The 25,471-nt window shown below is 41.3% G+C and overlaps 1 protein-coding gene across 18 annotated transcripts in view; it reads right to left on the bottom strand.

Moving 5' to 3' along the window:
• Positions 1 to 877: 877 nt before the first annotated feature.
• Fktn (fukutin) overlaps positions 878 to 25,471 on the bottom strand; it is a 57,027-nt gene continuing 32,433 nt past the window's right edge. For 8 of the 18 annotated variants that reach the window (XM_006238166.4, XM_063287925.1, XM_063287921.1 and 5 more), the window contains 3 exons: positions 23,023 to 23,156; positions 21,603 to 21,730; positions 878 to 5,368 (listed from right to left, as the gene is read on the bottom strand). In XM_006238166.4, the coding sequence (XP_006238228.1) occupies positions 5,155 to 5,368; positions 21,603 to 21,730; positions 23,023 to 23,156 (476 nt within the window). In that variant the 3' untranslated portion in view covers positions 878 to 5,154. Of the gene's footprint in view, positions 5,369 to 21,602; positions 21,731 to 23,022; positions 23,157 to 25,471 lie in introns of those variants that run through there. The other 10 variants (XM_063287927.1, XM_063287929.1, XM_039110248.2 and 7 more) reach the window with 5 other exon arrangements.

Genomic DNA, 25,471 nt, shown 5'->3' with positions numbered 1-25,471 from the left:
CTGCAGTTGTGTGAGCCACCATGGGGTGTTGAGAGTTGAACCCAGACCTCTGCAAGAGCAGCCAGGGCTCTGAAGGAGGGAACCATCTCTCCTGCACTGTTTCTTGTTTCTTTACTTTTCTTTTTTTTAGTTGAACATTCCTGGTCAAGACTGCTTGAGCTGCTCTAGGTAAACCTGTCATATGAATTTTAGAGAACACGGCTGAGATTACCACAGGAGCTGCACACCGAATCTATGCAGCCATTTTGGCAAACTTCACATCTTCTGAGTTTTCTAATGGTTGACAGTCTCTCCCTTTACAGCCTTCTTTGGTTTCTTCTTGACATTTATTATTCGTCTGCATGTACACCTACATGCCAGAGGAGGCCATCCGAACTCTTTAAAGATGGTCATGAACTCAGGACCTCTGGAAGAGCAGCTAGTATTCTTAGCTGCTGAGCCATCTCACCGCCCTCTTCTTGCCATCTTGAGATGTATACAATTCCTCTAGACTGCTGGGCTTGCATAAACTAGGTAGGACTTTCACCCCACCCCCTCGGGGATATATATTTTATAGTAGTTGGGCTTTCTCTCAGCTCCTCTGAAAGACCGTTCTAGAGACTCTGATCCTAAAGTATGTTATGATTCTCCACAGTGGGTGTTTTCCCTGGCTACCCTGAGCTGATAAGCCAAATTCTGCATGATTAGAGGTGTCATGTGGCAGATTTTGTCACTGAGGAGTTTTGATCTCAGTGTATATGTGTAGACCTCCAGTCCAGGGTTTCCAGACTTGAATTTCTGAAATATGTATTTGTGGCACGATTACTATTTTGCTAGTTTTAAATGCATCGGTCTTTTTTTTTTTCTAGTTAAACTTTCAAAAACAAACACAAAAGAGCACAAGAGATTAAAAATTTTTATTAATCATCCCAAAGTAGACTATATATTACAAATTCAGATCAGAGTAATAACATTAAAACTATTTCAGTAGTACCATAAACTATACCTGAGGACAAAACCAAATCTTAACCTGGTAAGCATATACCAGTTTTATCTTGTTTAAAACATAACTTTGTCTAGAAAGTTCACATACAATACACATGTCATCGTCATATGTCCCATGTTGACAGAACTACATTTAACAAACTCATGAACTGGTTCCCATGCTTAGAACACATTGTCATAAGTTTGTACAGGCTTATCATTCTTAAAGCGCTTGACAGAATACTTTATATGACAAAGCTTTCCCTTCCGCGAAAGTTACTCATAAGTAGACGGAAGTCTGCGTCACTACATGGGCCCTCCCTCACAGAGATTCTTCGATCCTTCTACGTTAGGTCCAGGAGTTACAGGAGCAGGCTTTAGCCTAGGTGTTCTGAGTGTTTGGAAATACGTTTCTCAACACATTACACTTGCCTATTGGTCCTATACAAAAAGCATCAATATCGAATTGGCTGTTAATTGTCTACAATTAACTATTTAAAAATCCACACTATATATCCTGATTTTGCCTCGCTTAGATTAAAACATACATCTATGGGCAGATGGCTGACAGGAGTATATTCTCATTCTGTCTCTGTTTCTCTCTTCCCTCCTGTGTCCTCAATCAATATAGGGTCTTACACTGTAGCCCAGGATAGGCTGGTACTCACTAGGTAGCCCAAGCTGGCCTTCAGCATGTGCTAAGTCTTCTGTCTCAGACTTCTGGTGCTTTGTACTGAATCCAGACCTCACACATGCTGGGCAATTAGACTAACTAGCCCACATTTCTATACAGACTAGGCAGGTAAATAAAACTAAGCATTCCAAAATCTTTGGTTCTCCAAATCATTATATATAGTGATGTTAGCTGCCCAAAGCTGGACTATTGAAAATCAAGGCACAAAACTTAAGAGCAATCTGACTGTGCTTAAAGGGTATAGTACAATAGGATAGGATTAGAAGACAACCACTTGGTCAACTAAGTGAGAACCAGCTCTGTTTCAGGTGGAGGGAATATGGCAATGACTCAAAAATCACATAATTCGACCTGTAATGCTTAGATAAAATAAAAACTTTCCATTATATTTACTTAGTGTGTGTGTGTGTGTGTGTGTGTGTGTGTGTGTGTGTGTGTGTGTGTGTGTGTGTGTGTGGTGTCCTCTCATGCTAGAGAGGAGCTCCAAGCACATCAGAGTCTGTGTATTGGATGACAAGCAATTTGAGATTCTTTCCTTCCATTACATGGGTCCTGGGAATCAAACTCATGTCACTTTTGGTGACAAGGGCTTTTGCCTGCTAAGCCATCTCAGCAGTGCCCCAATTTTAGTTCTAAGCAACTCTGTCGTGCAGCCTTCCACGTTACAAAGGAACCGAGAACTAGGAAATGGCGAGTACTTACTTAACGCTGGGCCTGAATGGAAGCACTGTATGCATCATTAAATCCTTTAAACATTTCAAGAGTCAGAAACTGACTTCTGGTGATGTCTTCAGACATAAACTGTTCTATTTTTTGTAGATAAGGCTTCCCCTCCCTTGGCCCACCTCCTGAACCCTCCCCAGACAAAGGTGAGACGGTAGCCTGAGAATTCTGGACAAGAGGAAACATCCCTCCTCAGCATTTTCTGTCGCCTCAGGCCTTCCGTGGGGAATGGCAGGCACTGAGGCACTGGAGGACTCACCAAGCACTGGAGTGTCATGGAGGCCACACTAAGAACGGATCTCAGGTACTCTCAGGGAGGCCAGTTTTAGTTACTATTATTTCATCTCAGTGGCCAATGTCAGTAACTGTAACCAAGAGCGGGGCAAGTCCTCCACGCTTAGGGAAGTAGATGGCTGTCGTAAACCGAGAAAGCATCTGCTTCTCAGGGTCCCTCTGAAAGATCCTCGGCAGCAGAACTACCAATGAGTTAATGTAAAGGTATCTTCAAGCAGTCCAGGCAAATGGGACCAGAAAGCACTCATATTAGGAGAATAACAGTTAGCATATTCAGGGAGGGAAGAGAAGTGATCTGAAAAGGTTCAGGTGGTGGGCAGACCTGACCCAAGATCTCGGGACACTCAGCAGAGTTCAAGAGTTAAGAAGCACTGACTTCAGTATGACTGAATCATGGAGTCATTTTTAGAGGTAAACCTCACCTGCAAATTCTGGGAAAATTTCTCCACGGTGGGCGGAACCTAAAACCTAAAGCCAAACCAGAGGGAAAACAGGTACCCATCCTCTATGAAGGGAAGACTACAGAACCTCTGTGCCCAGGACCAAGAGCTTGTATTATGGACACTGGCAGACCTTGCACTCCAACGACAGGTATGAGAGAAGAAACTTAAACAGGGGTGGGTAAGATCTCCTGGCAGAAGGTGGGAGCTCTCAAGGAACACGATATAAACATACTTCTTGATATTGAGTACAAGTAAATGATCCTCTCCAGGTAGGGTGGGTTTGTCCTCAAAAACACTATTATCTGGTGTGTGCGAGTGGGGGTGTGTGCGTGCACACGCATGCGCACACAGAAAAATATGTAGGGTTGGGTATCTACAACTTGGGTACGTATTCTATGGACTTATTTTCTAGGAAAGAGCTGATTATGATTTGTCATTTGGGTACATGTGTGCTAATAACTGTAACACTCTGATTAGATGATGCTTATGGAGAGACAATATTCCTACTTGGAGGCTGCATGGAGACTGCTGCATATCATCCAACAAAGACAGTTTTCATGTTGAAGTTTAAATTTGGAAATAGGTGGCTTCAAGTTACTTCCTCCAAGTTTTTCTTTTTCTTTCTTTTTTCTTTTCTTTCTGCCAGCCCATTCTCTCATCTATCCTGGTTTCTGCTGTAGTAACTACACGTGCCAAGGGAAATCTGCCAGGTTGCCATGAAGCACATCCCTAAGCAGCAGGGAGTGGACCCTCCCCTCCCAGGCAAGGCAGGCAGGCACTCACTGTGTCATCTCTCTCTGAGACTGCATGGCTTATGTGCAGCCACTACAATGGACTCAGGAGTGTAGGTCAAGGGTCCCACTTGTGCAGTACTTGTGGGTAGGAAGCCCTTGCCCTATTACACTCAGCAGAATGAAAATCTAGAGATGGACACAGGCTTTAAAGACAGTAATCTGGGAAAAGGAGTAATGGCCAGGTTCACGTTAACCCTTCATTTTGGAACCGTGAAGTAATATTGGATAGAAGAACAGGCATATCTTGTGCTAAATAAATTAGTGTGTAGGCCATAAATTAAACACATGGAACTATGGTTGATAAATAAATAAAGGGTATTTTTAAAAAATTAAGAGGTATGTCTATTATTACTTAGTGTCAATATTAAAATTAAAGGCAGAAAAGTTATACATTCATAAAATATAAAAATATTCATGAGTAACTTCCATTTTTGAGTTTAAGAGTGACTAAGAATGAAATAAGGAACGGAAGCTTTGAGATGTCACAACTTTTGGATAGCACGACTGAATGATTTATCAGGAAGTACTACTGCAGGTCAGTGAAAATATCCTTATGATGTCAGGGATTCAAGCACCATCTAAGCATCCATGTTCATCTCAAAGATGAAAACAGTGTACGTCTTGACAAGAGCTGCTATCGGCTCTCATCCTCCCTTATAGAATGCCCAGTGCTTGAAGTCAACTGTGTATCACACTGCTTGTAAAATGAGTTGGCCACTGTCTTTTCTCTGTGAGACAAAGTCTAATCACTCACTGGAATATTAACTCATATCCCACAACCTTAACACTAACACAGCAGCTTAAATCCCGAGGGCAGGCAGAAATGAACTACTCTCAACTAACACATCCTTTGTTAGCTTTGTCTGATGAGCTCACTTTCCGGTTTAAACATTAATTAACATTTTAAAAATCATTATGGAATACATTCTACTGTACACCTCTTCAGAGAGTGGGTTAGTTTCCCTTAACATAAAATTGTAGTGCTTACCAACAGGGCAAGAGAGAAGCTGGCCTCTCATTCCTCTCTGCCTGTTCACCAGATCCTAGTACTTCACCTGGTGTATAAACTCCTCAGTAAATGCTGAGTGGCAGAACTGATTAGATGGCCCATGAGTCAGAAAACCTTTTCTGTCTTCCAACTCGTCATTTCTCCTCTTTGGCTCTCACATCAGGCAGAAAACATAGTGCTTTCAACAGCTGCCTACCTTCTTTCTGGGAAACGTCCCACATGAGCTCAGTGTTCTCAGTACAACTGGATAACTTCATCCCACTCCGAAATAGGCCAGACCCCATTGGGCTGCACATTCGGGGGTGAGCTCTTCCAGTCCCAGGTCTTGACAGGGATCTTCCAGGCCTTGCCATAGTTGGCTTCAATGTAGTCAACTGTTTCACAGGGAACATGGACTTTTATGTCTACAAACTCCGTCCAGCACAGTGTAAACTTGGGGAACAGATACCTGCAGAGAAACATGGGCGAGCAGGGAGCATTAGGCCAAGTAACTCGGCTGCTGTGCACTTTAACCTGCCCCGCACCCCGTTCTTCCTTCAGGATTAATGCCACCCAGTCTTCTTCTAGTCTCTGCCATCTGAAGGAGACCTAATCCCATCCATAAGCTCCAAAGAGGAGAAAAAGTACAAACCAAACCAAACTAAACCAAATCCAAGCTTGGCACTAGCCAAGTTCCAGAGACTGCTGCAGAGATGGGAGCCCACCAAGATTAGGCAAATCAGAATCAGCTCTGGGGTTGTGCCGGGGGAAAGAGGTATCACAGCCGAGCTTCCACAAGATGTAAGTGGTCATTTCTTCTCTTGCATTACCTGGCATTCCAACGGGTATGGACGGATTCCAACAGCACCCTCTAGGCTCATCCCTCGCTCTACAGATAATGGCTTTACTTTCTACCTCTTTCCTCTTAGACGCTAAAGAACATCCCTAAAGCTGTCTAAGAAATACCGATTAAAACGAAGTCGCCTGCATCTGCTCCAGAACCGTAAGGATTTGTAAGCTTTTGAGTTAACTGGAGATATGCATTTTAAAGGTACTTTGAATAATCATGGGCATGGTCTACATGTCTGTCATGGTCTACATGTCATGGTCTACATGTGTGTGATTGCAGCACTTGGAAGGGAGTGGTTGACGATCAGGAGTTCAAGTCCAGCTCGAGTCATACAGTGACTCTAGGGCAGCTTAGGCTTCATAAGACCGTCTCAAAACACAAAATATTTAAATAGGTACTTCAGATTGAGAATAAATTACACGTGCTACATTACAAAGGAAAACTAAAAGTAGCAAGTCTATTTAAAGTTACATAGCTCTATATTCTGTGTTAAGATTCTCAATGAGAATTTTTTCTTCACAACTCAAAAAGAACTTTCAGTAATTATTCCTGAAATGGCAATAATAGGGACCATAAGAATTTAGTAAACCAGAAAGCTAAAGACAGTGTAGAGAATTGGAGGAAAGGTAATTGATTGTATCTGATTATCATGTTTACCACCAAGTAAACCCCAAGAATGGATTCTGCTTTTGAATATCTTATCTCACCACTAAGTGAACATGAAGTTGTACTTGAAAATGTGTCTGAATAAATTCTAAAGAAAGCAGCAAGTGCCTCTATAAAAGCCAGTGGACGCTGGCGGTGAGTGGACAGCCCCACCCTGCTGGCGTCTATGAAAAGATTGTCACATAAAGTCTCCTAGCTGAGAAAGAAATAAGATACTGCCTAGAACCAACATCTGCTGGTCCCAATTTTACTCTGCACACACATATCCATGGAATTACTCATTTGTCATGAGACACAACCATCCATCATCAGCCTCCACCCTTCGCAACCACTTGCTGGTCAGCAGACTGTCCAGCTGTCCCACACCATCAAGCTGACACAATGAGCCTGAAGTGAGGCAGGCATGCTCTCCCTTCACAACAGCAGCCAGGAAGCATCTCTCCTAACTATTAGTTCTAGAGTCTCATCCTACAGCTGAGAGAGAACGGTCACGGCTTTAGGATACCCATGGTAGAATACTGCAGAGTATAACAGTGCTTGCAACAGTGAAGAATCCAAGAGCAAACCCAGAACATGTAAAATAGAAACACCGCGAAAATCATACAGAAACAATGCTAGTGTTAACGTTTGTTCATAAACCTGTCCCCCCCCCCCCCATCCCCAAACTCTCTGTGATTCTTGTTTCTCTACTCTCTCTATTCAACCAAATACCTTAGCTTCCCAGAACAGGAAAGATAAACAAGCCATAAAACCTTTTAACTAATTAGAGTCGGGACACAGACAGGAAAAGGGCAGGAAGTCACCCAGAACAGCACAAGCACTGTACTTTACCTGGGTCACCAGTAAATACTGATCGACATTAAACCTCTGTGTTACCTTGGATTAAAGCTATGATTAAGTCTGGCAGAGCAGTCTATACTTTAAAGCCTTAGTTAGGGTGAGATCCAAAATGGGAGCAGGTTTAAATTTAGACTGAGTCGCTCTGTCCTGGGCTACACATTTAGGAGCTCTTACTATCACAGACTTCTCCCATCTGTTCCTAACTCGAACCACTTTGCTTCTTGGGGCTTCTGCCTAAAATGGCAGTCAGAACAGTTGCTGGATTGAAGGGTGAGCTAGAGGAGGATATTTTTATTTTCCTTCCAAATTCTTTAAACCAATAAAGCCACTTTTGGGTAGTTAAGATGAGTTTGTCAGCTTAATTGTACTATCTATGAGCATAATTGCTAGATGAGAAGAAAGTTTTTGAGCACTGTTTACTGGCGCTAATTAAGGAGGCTAAGTGAGACAGACCGGTCAACTGCAGTAGAACTTGACCTTTCTACATGGAAGTCTGCACCAAATGCTGCAGTTCCACGAGCACAGCCAAACTCCCCCTCCCCCAGAATTTCTCTCAAGGCAACACAGTCTATTAACATTAGCATCTTCTGTCGTCATCACCTCCCAATGTATCTGTTATTCCGGTGCCTAAATACCAGCATACCACTTAACAGGAGTCCACAAACACTGCTTCTTCAGACTGTAATGGAGAAACTTCTGAAGTTTCCCCATTAACCATGATGCTCACTCTGGGTTTTCATTATCTTCTGTTCATCAAGTTAAGGACACTCCATAGCCCTTTTAATTCAAATTTTCTTAAAAGATTTTTGTTTAATTATAGAATTTTTTTTTTAATGACATCAATTCAGTCACCAGCCTGGCCTCCAGCCCTTGTGACAAGGCTGGAGATGGGATAACAGACAGGCTTTATGCACAGGAAGTGTTCCCTTCGATCCTTTGGGGTAAAGAATCACACTAATAAGTATATGCACTAATGCACTATGAAACTGCTCTTGTACCATGCTTTCACCCGGGCTTATTGTGCCATTTCCCTGCTTAACCCTATTCAGGGGCAGCCCATGTCTGGGTTTGCCCACATACTGAGGTACTGAGGTACTGGGGTACTGAGGTACTGAGCCTAAGCTGCTCCCTTCCTGGGTTTATAAACAGGCTCTATCCCCACAGGGGACTTCCTGTGTGAACACATGATGGTCAGCTTACTTGTAAACTATGGAGGTCTTGGTGACTTTTGGAGGGAGAAAAGGGGCTTTCTGGTTATTAATTCAGTTTCTTGGCTGGGTATAGGCCATATGTATCTCCCTGACTTGGGGATAGGCTATCTATATCTTCCTGAGTCAATTCTTATTTTCCTACTTAAAAAAACAAAAACAAAACCATTTTCACATCTTGCCCCGATGGCTGTACTGCTTGATCTAAGGTCTCCCATAGTATTTTCTCATTGTCAGCACAACCCCGAGAGAAGTACAAAGGGCCAGGCATCTTGGGCTTGGGGAATAAATGTTATCTTTATTTACTCCACACCTTGATCAATCGTGCTAAATGTCTGCTATACAAATTTCAAAAATATTTTTAAACAACAGCATGTGGAATTGGTCTTTCATCAGTTTCTTTGCCTTGCCTCCTTCCGTTTCCTCTGGCAGACTTCACTGGTCATCTATACTGATCTTCATGGGAATCCCTACGTTGTATGAGTATTTAAAATAAGTTTATCTTTACGTGAATATGTCTGTATGGGTGTGTGTGTATGTGTGTGTGTGTGTGTGTGTGTGTGTGGCCACAGAAGGGGTCAGGTTCCCCTGAAGTCAAAGTTGTAGGTAGCTGTGAGACACCCAACTGGGTGCTGGGAATTGAACTCATGCCCTCCTCTGGGACTGCGGCCACTGCCCTTAACCAGTGGGCATCTCTCCAGACCCAAGTTTCACAAGTATTTCTTAAAGGCTATAAATGTATATTTACTCTTTTACATTCCGTTTCAGTAATGTTGTGCAAAGTGTCTTGTATTTTCTACTATAATTTACCTTTGTACTCATTTTAACAGAGAATATTTAAAAAGTTTCCACAGATTTAAAAACATTTTAAATTACTAATTTCTAAGCAATTCCACTATGGTCATAAAAAATACTTTTCTTTCTTTCTCATTCATGTGGAAAATTAGACTCACATACCAATGAAGATTTTTATTAATGTTTGTAACATATATAATACATGATTAGCTTCCCTCTGATTCTTGTCTTTTCCTTCTGTGTGCGTGTGTGTGTGCGCGCGTGTGTGACACGCATGCTTGTTTGTGGCTATCAGGAATCCTCCCTGTCTCTCTTCTTTCTAGCTACTTTGCTCTGAGGAGTCTTTCCTCTTTCATTGTTCCTTCCGAGGCTGGGACTAGAGGTGAACCAACATGCCCATGGGCATTTACATGGGCTCTAGGGAATCTGAGCTCTGCTCTTTTGGCTTGCATGGTATATGCCTTCACCACTGTACCACCTCCCCAGCAACCCTTCTGGCTTCTTTAATATGTCTTTGAGTACAGACCTGTGAGCCCTCAAGCTCCTTAGCCTTTCTATATTTGTAAATGTTGTTATTTCTGTCTTGCCCTGAATGTGACTTTTAACTGTGTCTAACATTAAAAGTTAATCATTATTATTCAACTTTTGTAAGATTATGGTTCATCATCCTCTGCCCTGTATTATTGATAAAGCACACCTGGTACTCTTTTGTTGTACCTCAAACTTTCAAAAACGCCTTAGCCTTTTAAATGTTCAGACCATACTATTACAGTTAGTTACCAACCTTTTTTGTTTCATATTCCATTTTCATATTAATATACATTAATCATGTAAAATAATGGGCATGTATTTCATGTAAAATCAAGGTTTTAAGGTATAATAATTATGACATATTTATACTTTCCCCTGTCAAATTTGTATATGTTTAACAATCCTGCTCTTACACAGTCATCTAAGAATTAGACTCAACTCTTAGAAAACCAAAGTCACAGTATGCTGGTGAGTATTTCTTCTTAAAAACTATCAGGTGATTGGTGGTGGCACATGCCTTTAATCCCAACACTGAGGGGCACAGGCAGGAGGATCTATGAGTTTGAAGCAGCCTGGTCTACAGAGTGAGTTCCAGGACAGCCAGGGTTAAATGTTTCTTCCACTAAACATTTCGTAATCCCACCACAATGGTACCATGAGGAAGGAGTTATAGAGGAGTTAATATATTCTCCAGGACATGGGCTGAAACAGTGTCTGAGATCTTACTTCTCATTCTCCACTCCTAAATAAACACACACACACACACACACACACACACACACACACACACGAGAAAGAGCAATGAAGGCAGCAGAGGAAGAGGAGGCGGTAATAATTTACATTACTAATGAGTAGACAAATTAAAGCCCACAAGGATAAAGCATTGCTAACAGGTCAATGGACACCTTTTATGATTACAAACTACATCTGTAGCTTATCAGCAAAAATTAAGATTCTAGCTATAATTATTTTCAATCAGATAATGTTTGAAGAACTTTCTTTAGATATAATAATTAGATAGAGAGGTTAAAGTTAGGAGTTCAAATTTCACGCCAGATCTAAAAAGAGTTTTAAAAAAAATCATAGCATATTACCTAACTTGTCTAATCAGATGCAAAGGTCTCCGTAAGTCAGGTCTTCCTTGGTCAGCTTCGCTGCCTCCGGCCCCATACAGTGCTGTTTCTCAATGTGTAATCTTAGATTATTTTGTCTTAGCATCAGTTTTTAAAACTATACAGTATTTTTGTATTTTTAACCTAAATCAAGGTTTTAAGGTAAAATCTTATTGAATGAAACGCATTTATTTTATGTTTTAAAAAGCAGTGCGTGCTGGCTGGTGGTAAAAGGCGCTTTCTGAGCTCAATACTACATGAAGAGAGCCTACACAGAAGGGTTTGTTTCTGGAGGGAGCCTGGGGCACTCCTGAGCTTCTGACTCAGCCTACCGGGCACTGGGATTCCACATGCATACCGCTATGCTCAGTGACAAATTCAAATAGATGGAAATCTAAGTCCCCCTCCCATCTGACTTCTTTCACTCTGCATGTTTTGAAGATTCATCCACGTTAGTATATCTGTAACGCATTCCTCTTCAGCACTGAGTAATATTCCAGTGTGTGAATACACAATCAATGTGTCTGGTCACTAGAAGATGAACATTTAGGACATCTGGATAGCATGGGTAAAATCAAACCATTCTGCTTAGCTGAATAAAACTGTTAACACCTGGCATACATCTTGTAGCAGAAACATCTCTTCGGATACTACCAAATTAGCATCTTACAGAATTATATTTAACAAAATATGTTTGAAAAAATATAACTTTTACTTCACATAAACAAAAGTTTAGTAGTATGATTTTCTCCTTAAAAAAACCAAAGCTCACTCTGGAAGACACCACCTCTTCGGGTTTCTCTCTCAGTCCTTCCTCTTACACCTGCTCCTCACTCACTGTCTGGAGATCTGATTACGGAGACCCATGACATAATCAGTATGTTACAAAATATGAAGATATAAACAGAACAGGAGATGGGATCTCTTTGGAAAAGCCGACGCTTTAAACATGCTCATTTAAGGGAGTTACTCAATCTTCTGTCAGCTGTGCAGCGTAAGTCCTGCAGAGACAAACGTTTTCTGAGAGCTGGACTACAGAGCTACATCAGCCTCTGAGCTGTGAGAGACACGAGGGACAGCTCCGAAGCTACCTTTATAATACAGTGAAAGCAGAATGGCTTCACTTCACCGTCTCAGCTCTCTGAAGATGCAAGGCTGGATCAAACCATCCGAGCACCACCTCTCCAACCTCTCCTGCTCACTAAACGGCAGAGAATGGATTCAGTCAAGAGGCACTGAGATCTCACTCAGCCTGAGAGTTTGTCAAAACTAACCTTATCTGTAATTTTGGGCAAATAGGTTAGCAAAGGTCACTGAAAAATTCAGCAGAAAGAACTCGATTGGGGGTCAGGGAAGATCTATGAAAACTTGGAGAGAAGGAAGATCATTTCTACAGCGGTACTAAACTTTACAGAGAAAGCAAGTCAATGCCGCTGACTGGGGAAGGGCTAGGACAATGCTGGATGGCAATCTGGAATTACCAGTGCCATTCTCAAACTCGTGGATTAAAACCAAGGGTCAAAAGCCAACGAGTCTAAATGTAATGTGGTACACTGGACTGGCTCTTAGAACAGAAAGAGAACACTAACAAAAACTAGTAAAGTCGGAGGTTAAACTTGATCTTTACTTTGTGATATATAAAACAAAGTGTCTAAAAGACAACCTAGAAAATACCTTCATTACCTCAAATAGGAAAATACTTTGTAAAAAGGGCACCAAAGGTTCTGAACATAAAGACTGCTATACAGAATTACATTAAAAGCAAGAACTTGGGTTGGGGATTTAGCTCAGTGGTAGAGCGCTTGCCTAGCAAGCGCAAGGCCCTGGGTTTGGTCCCCAGCTCCGAAAAAAAAAAGAAAAGAAAAAAAAAAAAAAGCAAGAACTTTCAGTGAGTCAGCTCCATTAACATAGGAAACAATAAAAGGCAGACTGGAAGGAGAGGTTTTTAAAATAGAGAGCTAAGGTTAGTGAGAAGAGGACTGACATCTCACAGGAAAACCACCAAGATATTTAGTAAGTTCCCCACAAAACAGAGCATCTAGATGGCCAATAAATATAAAAAAGTGGAAATTAAATCTATGGCACGGTAACAATGTGTATCTAACACAAATGGTTAAACATTAAAGAGAATACCAAGTGCTGCCAAGAACCAATGACTGTCGCGTGAAGTACGACAAGAACAATCCATTAGAAGAGTCCTTAAGGTGAAGTCGGCCTGTGTGCTTGCAGCTCAGCATTTGGCAAGTGCTGTTCACTGGCACTCGTCAGCATCGCTTCCACACTTCTCACAGGTTTCCTTCTTAGACTAAACTCAAGGCGACTTACTGGCCATCCCCACTGTACTAAGCCAACCGTTACCCTTTGTAGGCCTACAACTCATCTCTCTGCCACGGTGTGTCATATAAATCTGCATTCCTCCCTGCAATCAATGGTAGACTTCAGTACAGTAATGAATTTTCCCTTCATTACTACATGATACTGAACCTTCCTCATCAGACTTCTGGAATTAGGAAGAGTTGAGACCTGTCATGACCTGAGTCCTACAACAGGTGATGTTGCTATGTAAACAAGCAGTGCACGCTGAGAAGGACTCAGTTACTTTCTTCTCACTGAGGAGAACTCAGAAGCTTAGGTGGTGGAAACGCAGATCTTGGACTTGAATTCAGGGCTAACAGATTTCCTGGATTCACTATCCTTAACTCATAAATGTATAACGTTTAAATGCAGGTTTCTACATAGTGGTCAACTATTTAAAATGATATAATATTGAGTGTTACAATGTTTCATAGCTGAATTCTGAAATGGAGACTACTAAGTAGCAGGAATCATGTGTCTGGTAGGACTAAGGAGGCTATGGATTTTGAAATAGTTGCAAGGTAATAACTCTTGCAACCTCTCATTAATAACTGATCCTGGTTTTTTTTGTTTTTTTTTTTTTTTGTTTTGTTTTTTTTTTTTATTAACTTGAGTATTTCTTATATACATTTCGAGTGTTATTCCCTTTCCCGGTTTCCGGGCAAACATCCCCCTCCCCCCTCCCCTTCCTTATGGGTGTTCCCCTCCCCACCCTCCCCCCATTGCTGCCCTCCCCCCAACAGTCTAGTTCACTGGGGGTTCAGTCTTAGCAGGACCCAGGGCTTCCCCTTCCACTGGTGCTCTTACTAGGATATTCATTGCTACCTATGAGGTCAGAGTCCAGGGTCAGTCCATGTATAGTCTTTAGGTAGTGGCTTAGTCCCTGGAAGCTCTGGTTGCTTGGCATTGTTGTTCATATGGGGTCTTGAGCCAGATCTAAAAAGGAGCGATCTACATCCGGCTCCTGTCGGCCTGCACTTCTTTGCTTCATCCATCTTGTCTAATTGGGTGGCTGTATATGTATGGGCCACATGTGGGGCAGGCTCTGAATGGGTGTTCCTTCAGTCTCTGTTTTAATCTTTGCCTCTCTATTCCCTGCCAAGGGTATTCTTGTTCCCCTTTTAAAGAAGGAGTGAAGCATTCACATTTTGATCATCCGTCTTGAGTTTCATTTGTTCTAGGCATCTAGGGTAATTCAAGCATTTGGGCTAATAGCCACTTATCAATGAGTGCATAACATGTATGTCTAACTGATCCTGTTTTATGATATCCTGCATTAATGAAAAACCATAGGGGGAAAAATGACTCAAAGGAGCAATGACCAAATTACAATGTGAAATTCAATAATATAACAGTATCATTTATTGCTGGTGACTATCAAAAATCAGAACACAATCTGGCAATATATACCATAACCCTATTAATTTATTTCTCCATCCATATTCATAATTTAATAGTTATTGAGGAAGCATGGCTTAGCTCTGGGGATACTACAAAAAATATGACACGATCTGCACTGCACAGATGAGATTTCTTTGTATGATACAGCATAGCCCAATGCTGTCAGCATGGCTGTGTCTGCTTTACGTGTGACTAACACATATTGGTGAGTGTACATATCAATACAGTCCAAGCATGCAGCATGCAGGGACCAACTCTAGGCTCCCTTTCCCAACCTGAAGTAATCGCTATTCTGCAGGCATGATGACTTCACTTTTTTTAGGTTAGAAATGTTATTTATTTATAAAAGTTAAAAACATTATCTAAAAGTTTGTCTGCTTCAACTTAAAGTCACACTGGGGTTAGTTCCACTAAGGTAGTTGCCATAACTTAATGAGTTACAAGGAGATGTAAACAAAGCTACTTGTTTGTTTGTTTGATTGCTTGTTTAAGGTTTTTCAGAGACAGAGTTTCTCTGTTTAGCCCAGGCTATCCTAGAATAGTAGTGTAGACCGGGCTAGCCTCAAACTCAGAGATCCAACTGCCTTTGCCTTTGCTTCTGGATTAAAAGCCACAACTGCCAGCCAAATCTGCTTCTGTGACCAAAAAAAAAAAAAAAAAAAAATTGCCTTGCATGACATTATCTGTGGTTTATGGCCAATAGGGAACCTGTAGCTCAAAAAATAGCAGAAACAGTACTTTACAATGTCAGTCATCAGCAGGGTATTTAACTGTCAGGAATCATGCATATTATTTCTGGAGCACCACTTAAGTCAGTACTGTATTCGCTGTTCCTTGATCTGTGATCCTTCAATATGCACCACCATGTACTAGACAGTGTCAAAAACTAAAGACACCCTAAGAGTTAAATGCATAAATGTGCAAGAAGTTAAATTTTATCATTAAATATTTTTATTAAATATGTTATTATATAGCTTCCTTATTAAATAAGTTAATATTGCTTGTCAGTAAAATGGAGAAATAGCCTAGAAAGTTAGAGAATTTTGAAATTAAAAAAATTGGAATAATCGGAGTAGAAAAGTAAACAATCTATCATCTACCTTTCTCTGCAGCTCTCAAGTCCACCCACCGACTCCTCTATTTTAGCCATACTTCGTCCACCCACCGACTCCTCTATTTTAGCCATACTTCGTTGCTGTTTTTTGATAAGGACCTCAGCTGCGTATGGCACACAGTTCAATCACCTTGCTTTTTGCTTACAGAATATTGCTGCATCTATTTTACGGTCTAGCTTATGATCTCACTGAGAGCAGACACTAAGGTACATTTGAAACAGCATCTTTAGTACAGAGCAGTTAGAAATAAATTTGACAGAAATAAAGTAATAAAAACATTAAGTAATAAATACTACACTTGGGAATGTAGTCTTAAAAAGGACAAGTCAAGTTTTGAAGATGTATCCAGTAAGCAAATAGACAACATTATAGGATCCAGTATTAACCCAGTAAACAAAGGGTTCCCTGCGGGTGATAGCAGTAGCTGTATTGTCCCAACAGTGAAGGGAGTATTCACAGTATGACAGTGAGCTTGGTGACACTAACAGTATATAGAAAAAGTGTGGACTCTGACTGGATGGTAGAGAGAGGTCTGCAAAATGCCATTTCCTAAGAACCAACAGCCATGGCAATTGGGGAGAGCAGGAGTGCCTACTGACACTGCTACATATGTCAGGCCCACTTAGTCAGTTATAAACAGGGAAGGGGACTCGTGGGCCCTACCACTTATGGCTGAACTACTGGCAACTAACAGATTCTGGGAGAGGGGGAGAGAGTCTGCAGTTAAGTACCCATCAGTGAGTCACACTAGCACACACTCACACAAGGGCCACAGGCCCTGGTTATATTTCGGTGGGACACTTGAATAAAACAGTCATGAGTATGGGAAGGTTGCTTGAAGGGGAGAGGGGCTGAGAGACATGGGTGGGAGGAAGGTAAGAGTAACCAGGGAGCTGTGCAGTGAGTAACCCGAATGTACTCTGTACTTGCGTAAAACTGATTTTAAAAGCAGGAGGACGAGGAGGAAAACATGGGCTCTGCACTGCCATGGCCTAGATCTGTTCTCGGCTCTGGTTTAATCTCCTCCATTAAAGGTAGCAGTATTCAAATCTCTAGCACAAAGTTCCTGAGAGGGCTAAACTAGAAGGTAGCCATAAAAATGTGGCATTTTCACCTTATAAAGTAAGCATCCCATAAACACTAGCCCTTCCGGTTATCTCTAAAATGTCTAGCTTCTATCCATACATTGACTCAGATGAGGAAAGAATGCAAAGAAACGCAATCCAATAGCTGTGGGAGCTGAGAAGTTAGGCAGAAACAGTGGTTTTTTTGAGGAGCCCCCATGTTTCCATAGTGATGGGAGCAGTGTATATGGATTCCCTTTCCCTGCATCTCTGTCAGCATTCATTATTCCTGACTTTCCCAATGATAGGCATTCTGACTGGGGTGAGGCGAAATCCTCGTGATGCTTTAATTTACATCTATTGAGATCTATTGGCCACCGGTACCTCAGTGAGACCTGTCTTTTCATTTCATTAGCCCATTTACTCACTGGGTTGTTTGGGTTTTTCTATTTAGCTTGTTGATTCTTTATATATTGTAGATATTGTTACATGCACGAAGCAAGGTGCCCCTCCCCCATTCTATAGGTTACTACCTGTTTCTTTACTCAAAGCTTCATGCAATTCCACTGTTGTCAAGTCTGAGGTTTCTGAACTACTGCTATATGATCCCATGGAGGGATATATGCTCAGAGGATTCTAAGTCAAACATGTCACACAGATATGTGCACCTCCTGTTCCTGCAGCACTATTCTCAATGTCACACTGTGGAGTCAACGTGGGTGTGTGAGCACACGTGAGCAGGTTAAAGAACTGTGGTACACACATGCACAGTGGAGTTTTAGTCTTAACTAAGAATGAACTAAGAATAACTAGCAAATAGCCAAGTGGAGACCATCATATTAAGTGAACTAAACCAGACTCAGGAAGAAAAGTGTCACATTTCACTTTCATTTGTGGGTCCCAGATTTTATGCGGGCATATAAACTCCTTACATATGGACGGCATGAGATGAGAAACCAGACTAAGGGAAGGTGGGGACAAGGGGAAGACTACAGGGGATGCCAAAATACACAACATATTTGAAAACAATGCCTTTATGAAACCTATTACTATTTACAATGAATACATGCTAATAAAATTTTAAAAAGGAAAAACTTCCCGCCCCATGAACCTTGCTCTAAGACAGTTTTACCTGTATATCCCACTGAATATGTTAGAAAGCAACAATGCCATAATTATGCTAATATAATTATATACTTATGCTAATATAATACTTATATAATGTTTACAAACTCTGCAGGAAAATTAGACAGATTATCCTTTCCCTTCCACCACTCCTCAAAAACCCTGTTAGAGCGCCATCCCCCTTTACTGCTGGTGATCTGAACTCTACAGAGAGAACGCAGATGTGAGAAACACAGACAAGGTATGAAAATGAAACAGACACAGAACATATAGCTTTCACCCACAGGGTGACTAAGGCAGGGTAGCTCCTGTGGAGGTGCTGTGCTCTGTGCCAGCCCAGCAGCTTGGGAATGTAGAGTGGTGGTTGCAGAAGCGGACACAGGCGCTGTGTGAAGTACTTGACATGGGTCAGCTCATGCTACTAACCCAAGTACTAGGGCAGAGCCAAACAAGTCTGAGGTTAAATCGTGCCGCTGTTACTGATGGTCCACAACTCTGGACAGTTACCTCATATCACTGTGCTTAAGCTTCTCGAGCCTGAGTTGGTAGTAAGAATACACAATCCAAAGTGTAATACAGAAATATCTAAAACTATTACAGTTTTATCTAGCAGGCACTCCAGTAACTACATCTTTACAGTTGCTAATAGTAAAACTATTATTAAATCTTAGAATCCTATTTATCAGCCAGAAGGCATGTGGAGCACACTGTAGAAAGAGAAGCTTTTCCCACGGAGTTCCTTCCTTAAAAAAATGGTAAGCATTCTATAGTGTTTTTTTTTTTTCTCAGCATGAACAACACATTTTTTTGTTTGTTTTGTTTTAAGCAGCACTATAAAATAAAATAAAATAAAATAAACCCAGACCCCTTACACTAGTTTTATTGGCAACAAGCAAAAGAAAATTGTCCTAAGTACTGCCATTTTGTTTTCAGACTCCACTTTCATAGGGGGAAACTAGGTTCAAAGTCTCAGGCCCTAGGGGAGCTGGGGACTTCCCAATAGCTGAACAGCTTCTGTTTTAAGGAGGCAGTTGTCTGAGTCCAGCCACCTCAGGGACACCTTCTCCATCTTGCTGACAGGATTAAACTAAGTTCCTGTTTCCAGGCCCAGGAACCAACTCCTCCCCTGGCTGGTAGGCAAATGTAACAATAACTTGGCACAGATCCTCATGGTTTGCAAACTCACGTAGCCTATGATACTCTGGCTCGTTGCTGCAGTTCAGCTCCTGAGTCTGCCTGTGGCCCTGATGGATCAGGAGCAGCTTGACTAGAATACATTTCTGTCATCTGCATTGACCTGGTGTTTGAGTTATGTCTGATTGAAGTGGACCCCATAACAGTTTCAGGTTCTTCCCTTTAAAAATGGCAGTGTGATAAATCCTTTATTTCCTTAAAGGAAATAGTGCTGACAATGGCATATGGTTGGGGAGTCTTCCAAAGAAACTGCTCCACACAGCCTTCCCCTGTTCTTTTCTCTGCCTTTTAAGGTCACAGTTACATGATAGGAAATCTGGGACACACACCATCTGTCCAGACAGCTCCCTCACTGCTCATTTCTCGGTTAGTCAGAGCACGTCACACTTCTCCAACACTGCTACTCCAACAAGCTGTGGGGTGAACCCATGTTGTCTCTACTGACAGCACAGCAGCTGAAGCGAACGCTGCCTTTGAGGATTCTGCTTCTGGATCACACCCGTGAGAAGAAAATCTCACCCTCAGTAGGAACTTTAAGACAAAAGAGTGATGTTTTACATGACTTCTCAAAACGCAGATGCAGCAACTTCTTACCGAGCTGACTAGATGACACCTAATCTGTACTTCTGTCCTAAGACTAAGAAAGGGATCTTTTTCTGCTATTACCGTAGCGGTGTTAACACCAGCTAACAGCATCCAGGACATGATAACGCTCTTAACATCCCTTCCTGTGCATTAATAGTTTTAATCCTTAAAACAAGGCTGCATGGCAAGGTCTAATATTTCCACTTTGAAGTGGAAAAACCGTATGCAGAGGCCCAATTTAAAAAAAAAAAAAAAAACTGCTGTTGTGTACAGCAGGGATTCAAACGCTGGCTGTATGACCTTAATTTTTAAGGTATGCAATCTATAAGGAAAAACTCCATACTCCATACACTCACTTTGGCATTCCTGCTGTATCTATGAATAAACAAGCTGTAAATATCTCCAACCCCCACCCCAGGCACCCACTAACTCCAGGTGTTACTTATCATTGCGCTGGGAGCTTCTGTCAACCTAGCACAAGCGAAAGCCGTCTGAGAAGGAACCTCAATTAAGAAAATTCCTCAAGCTCACACAGTAGGTGAGCCTGTGCAGCATTTCTTAAACCAGTGACTGATGGGGAGGGCCCAGCCCATTGTGAGTGGTGGTGCTGGGTTCTGTGATAAAGCGGGCTGAGCCAGCCATGATTAAACAGCACCTCCATGGCCTCTGCCGCCAGCTTCCTGCCCTTTGTGAGTGCCTGTCCTGACTACAATGTGAAGCGTAAAATCCTTTCCTCCCCAACTTCCTTCTTGGTCATGGGTTGTCATCATAGCAATAGTAACCTTAACCAAGACACCTATATACTCATTAATTTACTTATTTCTAAGTATATTTAAATTTTTAATCATTTTTGTTTGTGTCTGTATGTACATGGTTAGTGGGCTAAGCGTGTTACATGCGTAGGCTATCAGAGGGCAACTTGTGGGAGTTGGTCTCTCCTCCCACCACATATGCCCCCAGTGATCCAGTGAGGCTGTTAAGCCCGTCAGCAAGTGCTTTACCTGCTAAACAAGCTCACTGGCCCACTTCTCTTTTTAAAAAATTTGTATTCCTATGAACTTCATAATCAGATTTTACTCAATAGTTTGTTGTAATAGAGCAAAGCAGTTTTTATAATTAACAAGTTTAAAGACTATACTCTAGGATCAGAGTCAATTTGGGGATAATTTATGACTTTCAGAAAAAGTTTGGGTTACTCTCAAACCTCCAACACAAATTTACTTTCCGAGCTTCACATGAAGACTCAGGGACCCTAGTAAGATAGATGAACCTAAGAAAAGCAACATTGTAAGTCTAGAACTCCTCCCTCACCTATACAGAATAGTCTCCTTTCCGCTTAACGGTTCAGAGTTCTGCCTACGGTCACATGACTACCAGTGGTAGCAATGACAGTAACTATAAAATAATCCTGACATTATGTAGCAACATCAGTGATAATCCTACATGCTGTTAACTTGCCAAGTGCTAAGGACTATGCTAAATGCTTCTTACTGTCAAGTATATTGTGGAGGCCATGTGGATCAGTGGCTAAGAATATGAAATCTATAGTCCACCATCAGTTACAGTTGTTTGTCCATTGTGAACACTATCAAGCTCTCTAACTCTGATAGACATGCTTCGGCCTTAGGCGGTGGGCTTGCTGCCCGTGGTGTCTGTTCTATGGTAACTCAAGGCTTTGATCATAACTCCTTTGGTTGACAAGCTTTGGTGATCCTTCCTCATGCACCATCCTCACAGTGAGTTCCTCTGAGAGCCTCACAGGCTGGGCTCCAGGTAGGCTGAGAGCACATTAGCAGACTTTCTAGTTTCTGAATGACACCCAGAGTCCCGTTTTGTTTAGTAAGTACTTATCTGACTCGTACTTAAACTTCTTTCCTGTTCTGGCCTGCGTGCCTCCATTCCACATATGGTCAGTCTCTTCATAGAAGAAAAAAATATCAAGTTTTACATCAGCTTGTCCCTGGAAGGAGAGTTCCAAGCTGTCCTCCACCTGTAGGAAAGATGAAAACCCTCACAGACTAAACAACAGGATTGCATTTTCATTTATTAAATAAGGAGAGATATTCATGTTTTATGCAGTGAGCATTAATTCTAAGGTGCATTTTCTTTTAAACTTAAGTGCCTATGAAGTAGAGCTTCAGAAAGTGGGACACTATACTACCTTTTCTTAAATGCATATAAAACATTCCTTAAACTGACGAAAATTCGTGAGTAATGCCTCAGGGTAGTTACAACTGTCACTCTGTGGGGAAAATTGAAACGTCATAGTCCAGAGCCCATTTCTAAGCCCATTTCTAACTAAAGGAAGAAGGGAAACTTATCCTGGAAGTATGGTTCACATCAGACTTGGTTCATGTGTCTTCAGCAGCATCCCATAATAACTTATGGAACCCTCAAAGGGATAAACGCTAACGTATTCATCTTACGTTCTACCGCAAAGCACATGCCAGACACCAGCACTTGGCAAGTATCTGCTGAATGACTAAAGCTATTGCTTTGGTTGGAAGCAGAAAATATTAAGAGTGTGTGTGTGTGTGTGTGTGTATGTGTGTGTGTGTGTGTGTGTGTGTGTATTTTTCAATTAGAATGATTATCTCTGATAGTGAGAAATAATTTTCCAGAATTAATTTTTTTTCCTTTTTTCCCTTGCTTTGCAGGATAACACTTCTCTGGAGACAAATTAAGAGCATGGTTATCACAAAGGATCATGGGCTCCTGGACCAGCAATCAAGCTGTCTAGAGCAGGAATTCATCTAGGCCATGGTGCCCCAGCTCTTCCTATCTTCTGTGGAAGCTGCTCACCTTAGGACACATGAGCAAGACAGGACTGGTCTAACGTGGCTTCACATCTCTATCCCTCAGCAGGCAAAGGATATTTGTGCTGATATTATTATGAAATGTAGTCTTAAATGATCATAGAATAAGATACTCAGAGAAAGAGTAACTTCACATGTTCTGACTTTATAATAATTTTGTACCACACTCTAGCCTAAGGGAACAGAAGTACGCCTCTTACAGGAGCCTCTTACAGGAGCCTCTTACAGGAGCCTCTTACAAGAGCCACAGACCCTTCTGTCTTCATTATTAATAAAAGGCTGGATTTTCTAGCTTCTCTTTAAGTAGCACAGAAACCTTAAGGGATAATAGCTCCCACAGGCCCATCCTGATAAGTACTGGGTGATAACACCATGTTTGTCACACATTTAAGTGTATATACGTTAGGTAAGGTAAACTTCACAATGGAGACACGCTATGTATGATATTAATTTGACTATTACCAACCTTCCCAAACTTGTGTTTGAGTGGAAGTCCTGCATCCTGAAATGCCAAAACAATATCAGGTTTGTAATCTTGAATGAAAATTCCTAGGTCGACATCTTTGCTATAAGGAATGATACTGCATTGCCGATACCATCCTAAAATGGGGGAAAAGGGGATAACATTTTAAATTGTATTTGGAAAATTAGTTATTATAATGAACAAACTGTATAGTAACGACTATATGATTTCATAGGGTTAAAGTTGGGGTGCTTTACCAAGGTTATTTTTTAAAAGTTAAATCCCAGACTAGACACCTTGGTTATAGGTGTTTTCTTGAAGAATCAGTCTCCTTCTTTCTCTCCTCTTTGTTTCTTTCCCTGGTCTGAGTGCTCAGCTTCTTCAAGGGCTTTGATGACCTCAGGCGTGGTGGTCACACCTTTAGGCCTGCCTGTTCTGTTCTACACAGTGAGTTTCAAAATAGCCAGAGCTACACAATGAGATCCTTTGTAAACAAGAAAGGTTTTCAGAATACATAATAATTTCTGAATACATTATTAGCTTTAATAATACGGTAAATAGATGGTCCACTTGATTGTTGTTTAGAGTGTTTGATCACTAACATTTAATGACTGAGATCCCTTAAGATGTACTAAGAATATCTCATTCTCTTAATATGCTTTCCTGAGTCCATAATTTATAGCATTTACCACTTCCAAATAGCTCTTAAGCAATGGTCACTGAGCTCTGACTAAGGTCTGCTGTTCTGTAAAGTTTTCTCAGGGATTGCTGCAAGTCTACCTCCTACACAGGCGCCTCAGCAATGTTCTGAGAAAGCTTAGTCCCCAGCACTGAGTCCTGAGCTTCTCATGTCTCTACTCCAGTGGCTTTAAAGTACGTACGTGTCTACGGTAATCCTAATAGGCACTACTACTGGATAATGTTATCTGGAATTATAAAGAATTCTAGCAACCAATCATAAACTATTAAAAATGAAGGGTTTGCTAGGTGCTGTGGCGCTCACCTGCAATCTCAACACTTAGGAGGCACAGACATGTGGATCTATGGAAGATCAAGGCCAGCCTGGTCTACAAAGAATTCCAAACCAGTCATGGTGAGATATTAAGACCCTGCTTAAAAACCAAACAGAAAATTAACCCTCCCCTGCATAAACCCCACCAAAATGTAAAAATGAAGGGCTCCTTGAATACCATTTAATATATGGTATCATCAAATACAATTCTCTTATTTTATAAATGAAATAGCCATGAGGCTAAAAACTCAAATCATGACAAATGACTAAGAATTTTTAATTACTGACTATAAAACAACCTTGTTTCTATAAAACAGTTAAACTTTAAAGCAAATATCACATACACAAGGGATTACCATATAATGCTTTGTGTTTTTATTATTTTGTTTCTGATTTAGGGTGTCATGGATCCAGACTGGCTTTGAACTTGCTATGTAGCTCCGGCCTTGAACTTCCGAGTCTTCTGCCTGTAGTGCATGTGCGGTACAGGTGTGTGCCGTACCCAGTCTAAGCATGCGATCGTTCAGACAGCCCACTCTGTAGGAGGCCTCCAATCCCAGGCTATAACCTGTGCACACGCATAGTTATTCAAGGCATTTCCTCTCAGCCTCAAAGTGTACTGAACTGCACAATTCTACGGTGACTCTTTAAAAGCTGAATTAACTGGAATTAACTTTTGTACACATATAGTCACAATCAAAACACAGATAGTTATCAACTACTGTAATAATTTAGAAGGAAGAGATAAAACAACAATCTTAAGAATCTACATAATTCTAAATTCCAAGAAGTTGATGTAATGAACAGTGTATCTGGAAACATTTTCCAGAGTCTCATAGCTGCTGCTTAAGACTACAAAAGTATCTTTTCCCATCTCAGGCGAACAGTGATGCCAAGCCAGTGATGCTCTCAGTGACCTGGAAAAGTCTACGGATGACCTCAGAGCATGACTTTTAATCTCCCTCTCACTAGAAATGTTTCCTACAGCGTAACTTCTTTGTTGTTATTTTAGAGTAAAGTAATAGAAATCTTTCCAGATAGAGACAGCAAAGGTATTCAGATAAGAAAGGTATTAAGGGGGTTCAGAGCTAAACAAAGAATTCACAGCTGAGGAATACCGAATGGCTGAGAAACACCTAAAGAAATGTTCAACATCTTTAGTCATAAGGGAAATGCAAATCAAAACAACCCTGAGGTTTCACCTCACACCAGTGAGAATGGCTAAGATCAAAAACTCAGGTGACAGCAGATGCTGGCGAGGATGTGGAGAAAGAGGAACACTCCTCCATTGTTGGTGGGATTGCAGACTGGTACAACCATTCTGGAAATCAGTCTGGAGGTTCCTCAGAAAATTGGACATTGAACTGCCTGAGGATCCAGCTATACCTCTCTTGGGTATATACCCAAAAGATGCCCCAACATATAAAAAAGACACGTGCT

The sequence above is a fragment of the Rattus norvegicus genome, chromosome 5 (genome assembly GCF_036323735.1).
Source record: "Rattus norvegicus strain BN/NHsdMcwi chromosome 5, GRCr8, whole genome shotgun sequence".
Lineage (NCBI taxonomy): Eukaryota > Metazoa > Chordata > Mammalia > Rodentia > Muridae > Rattus > Rattus norvegicus.
Note: the sequence above shows the minus strand (reverse complement) of the source record. Positions and strands in the feature narration are given on the sequence as shown.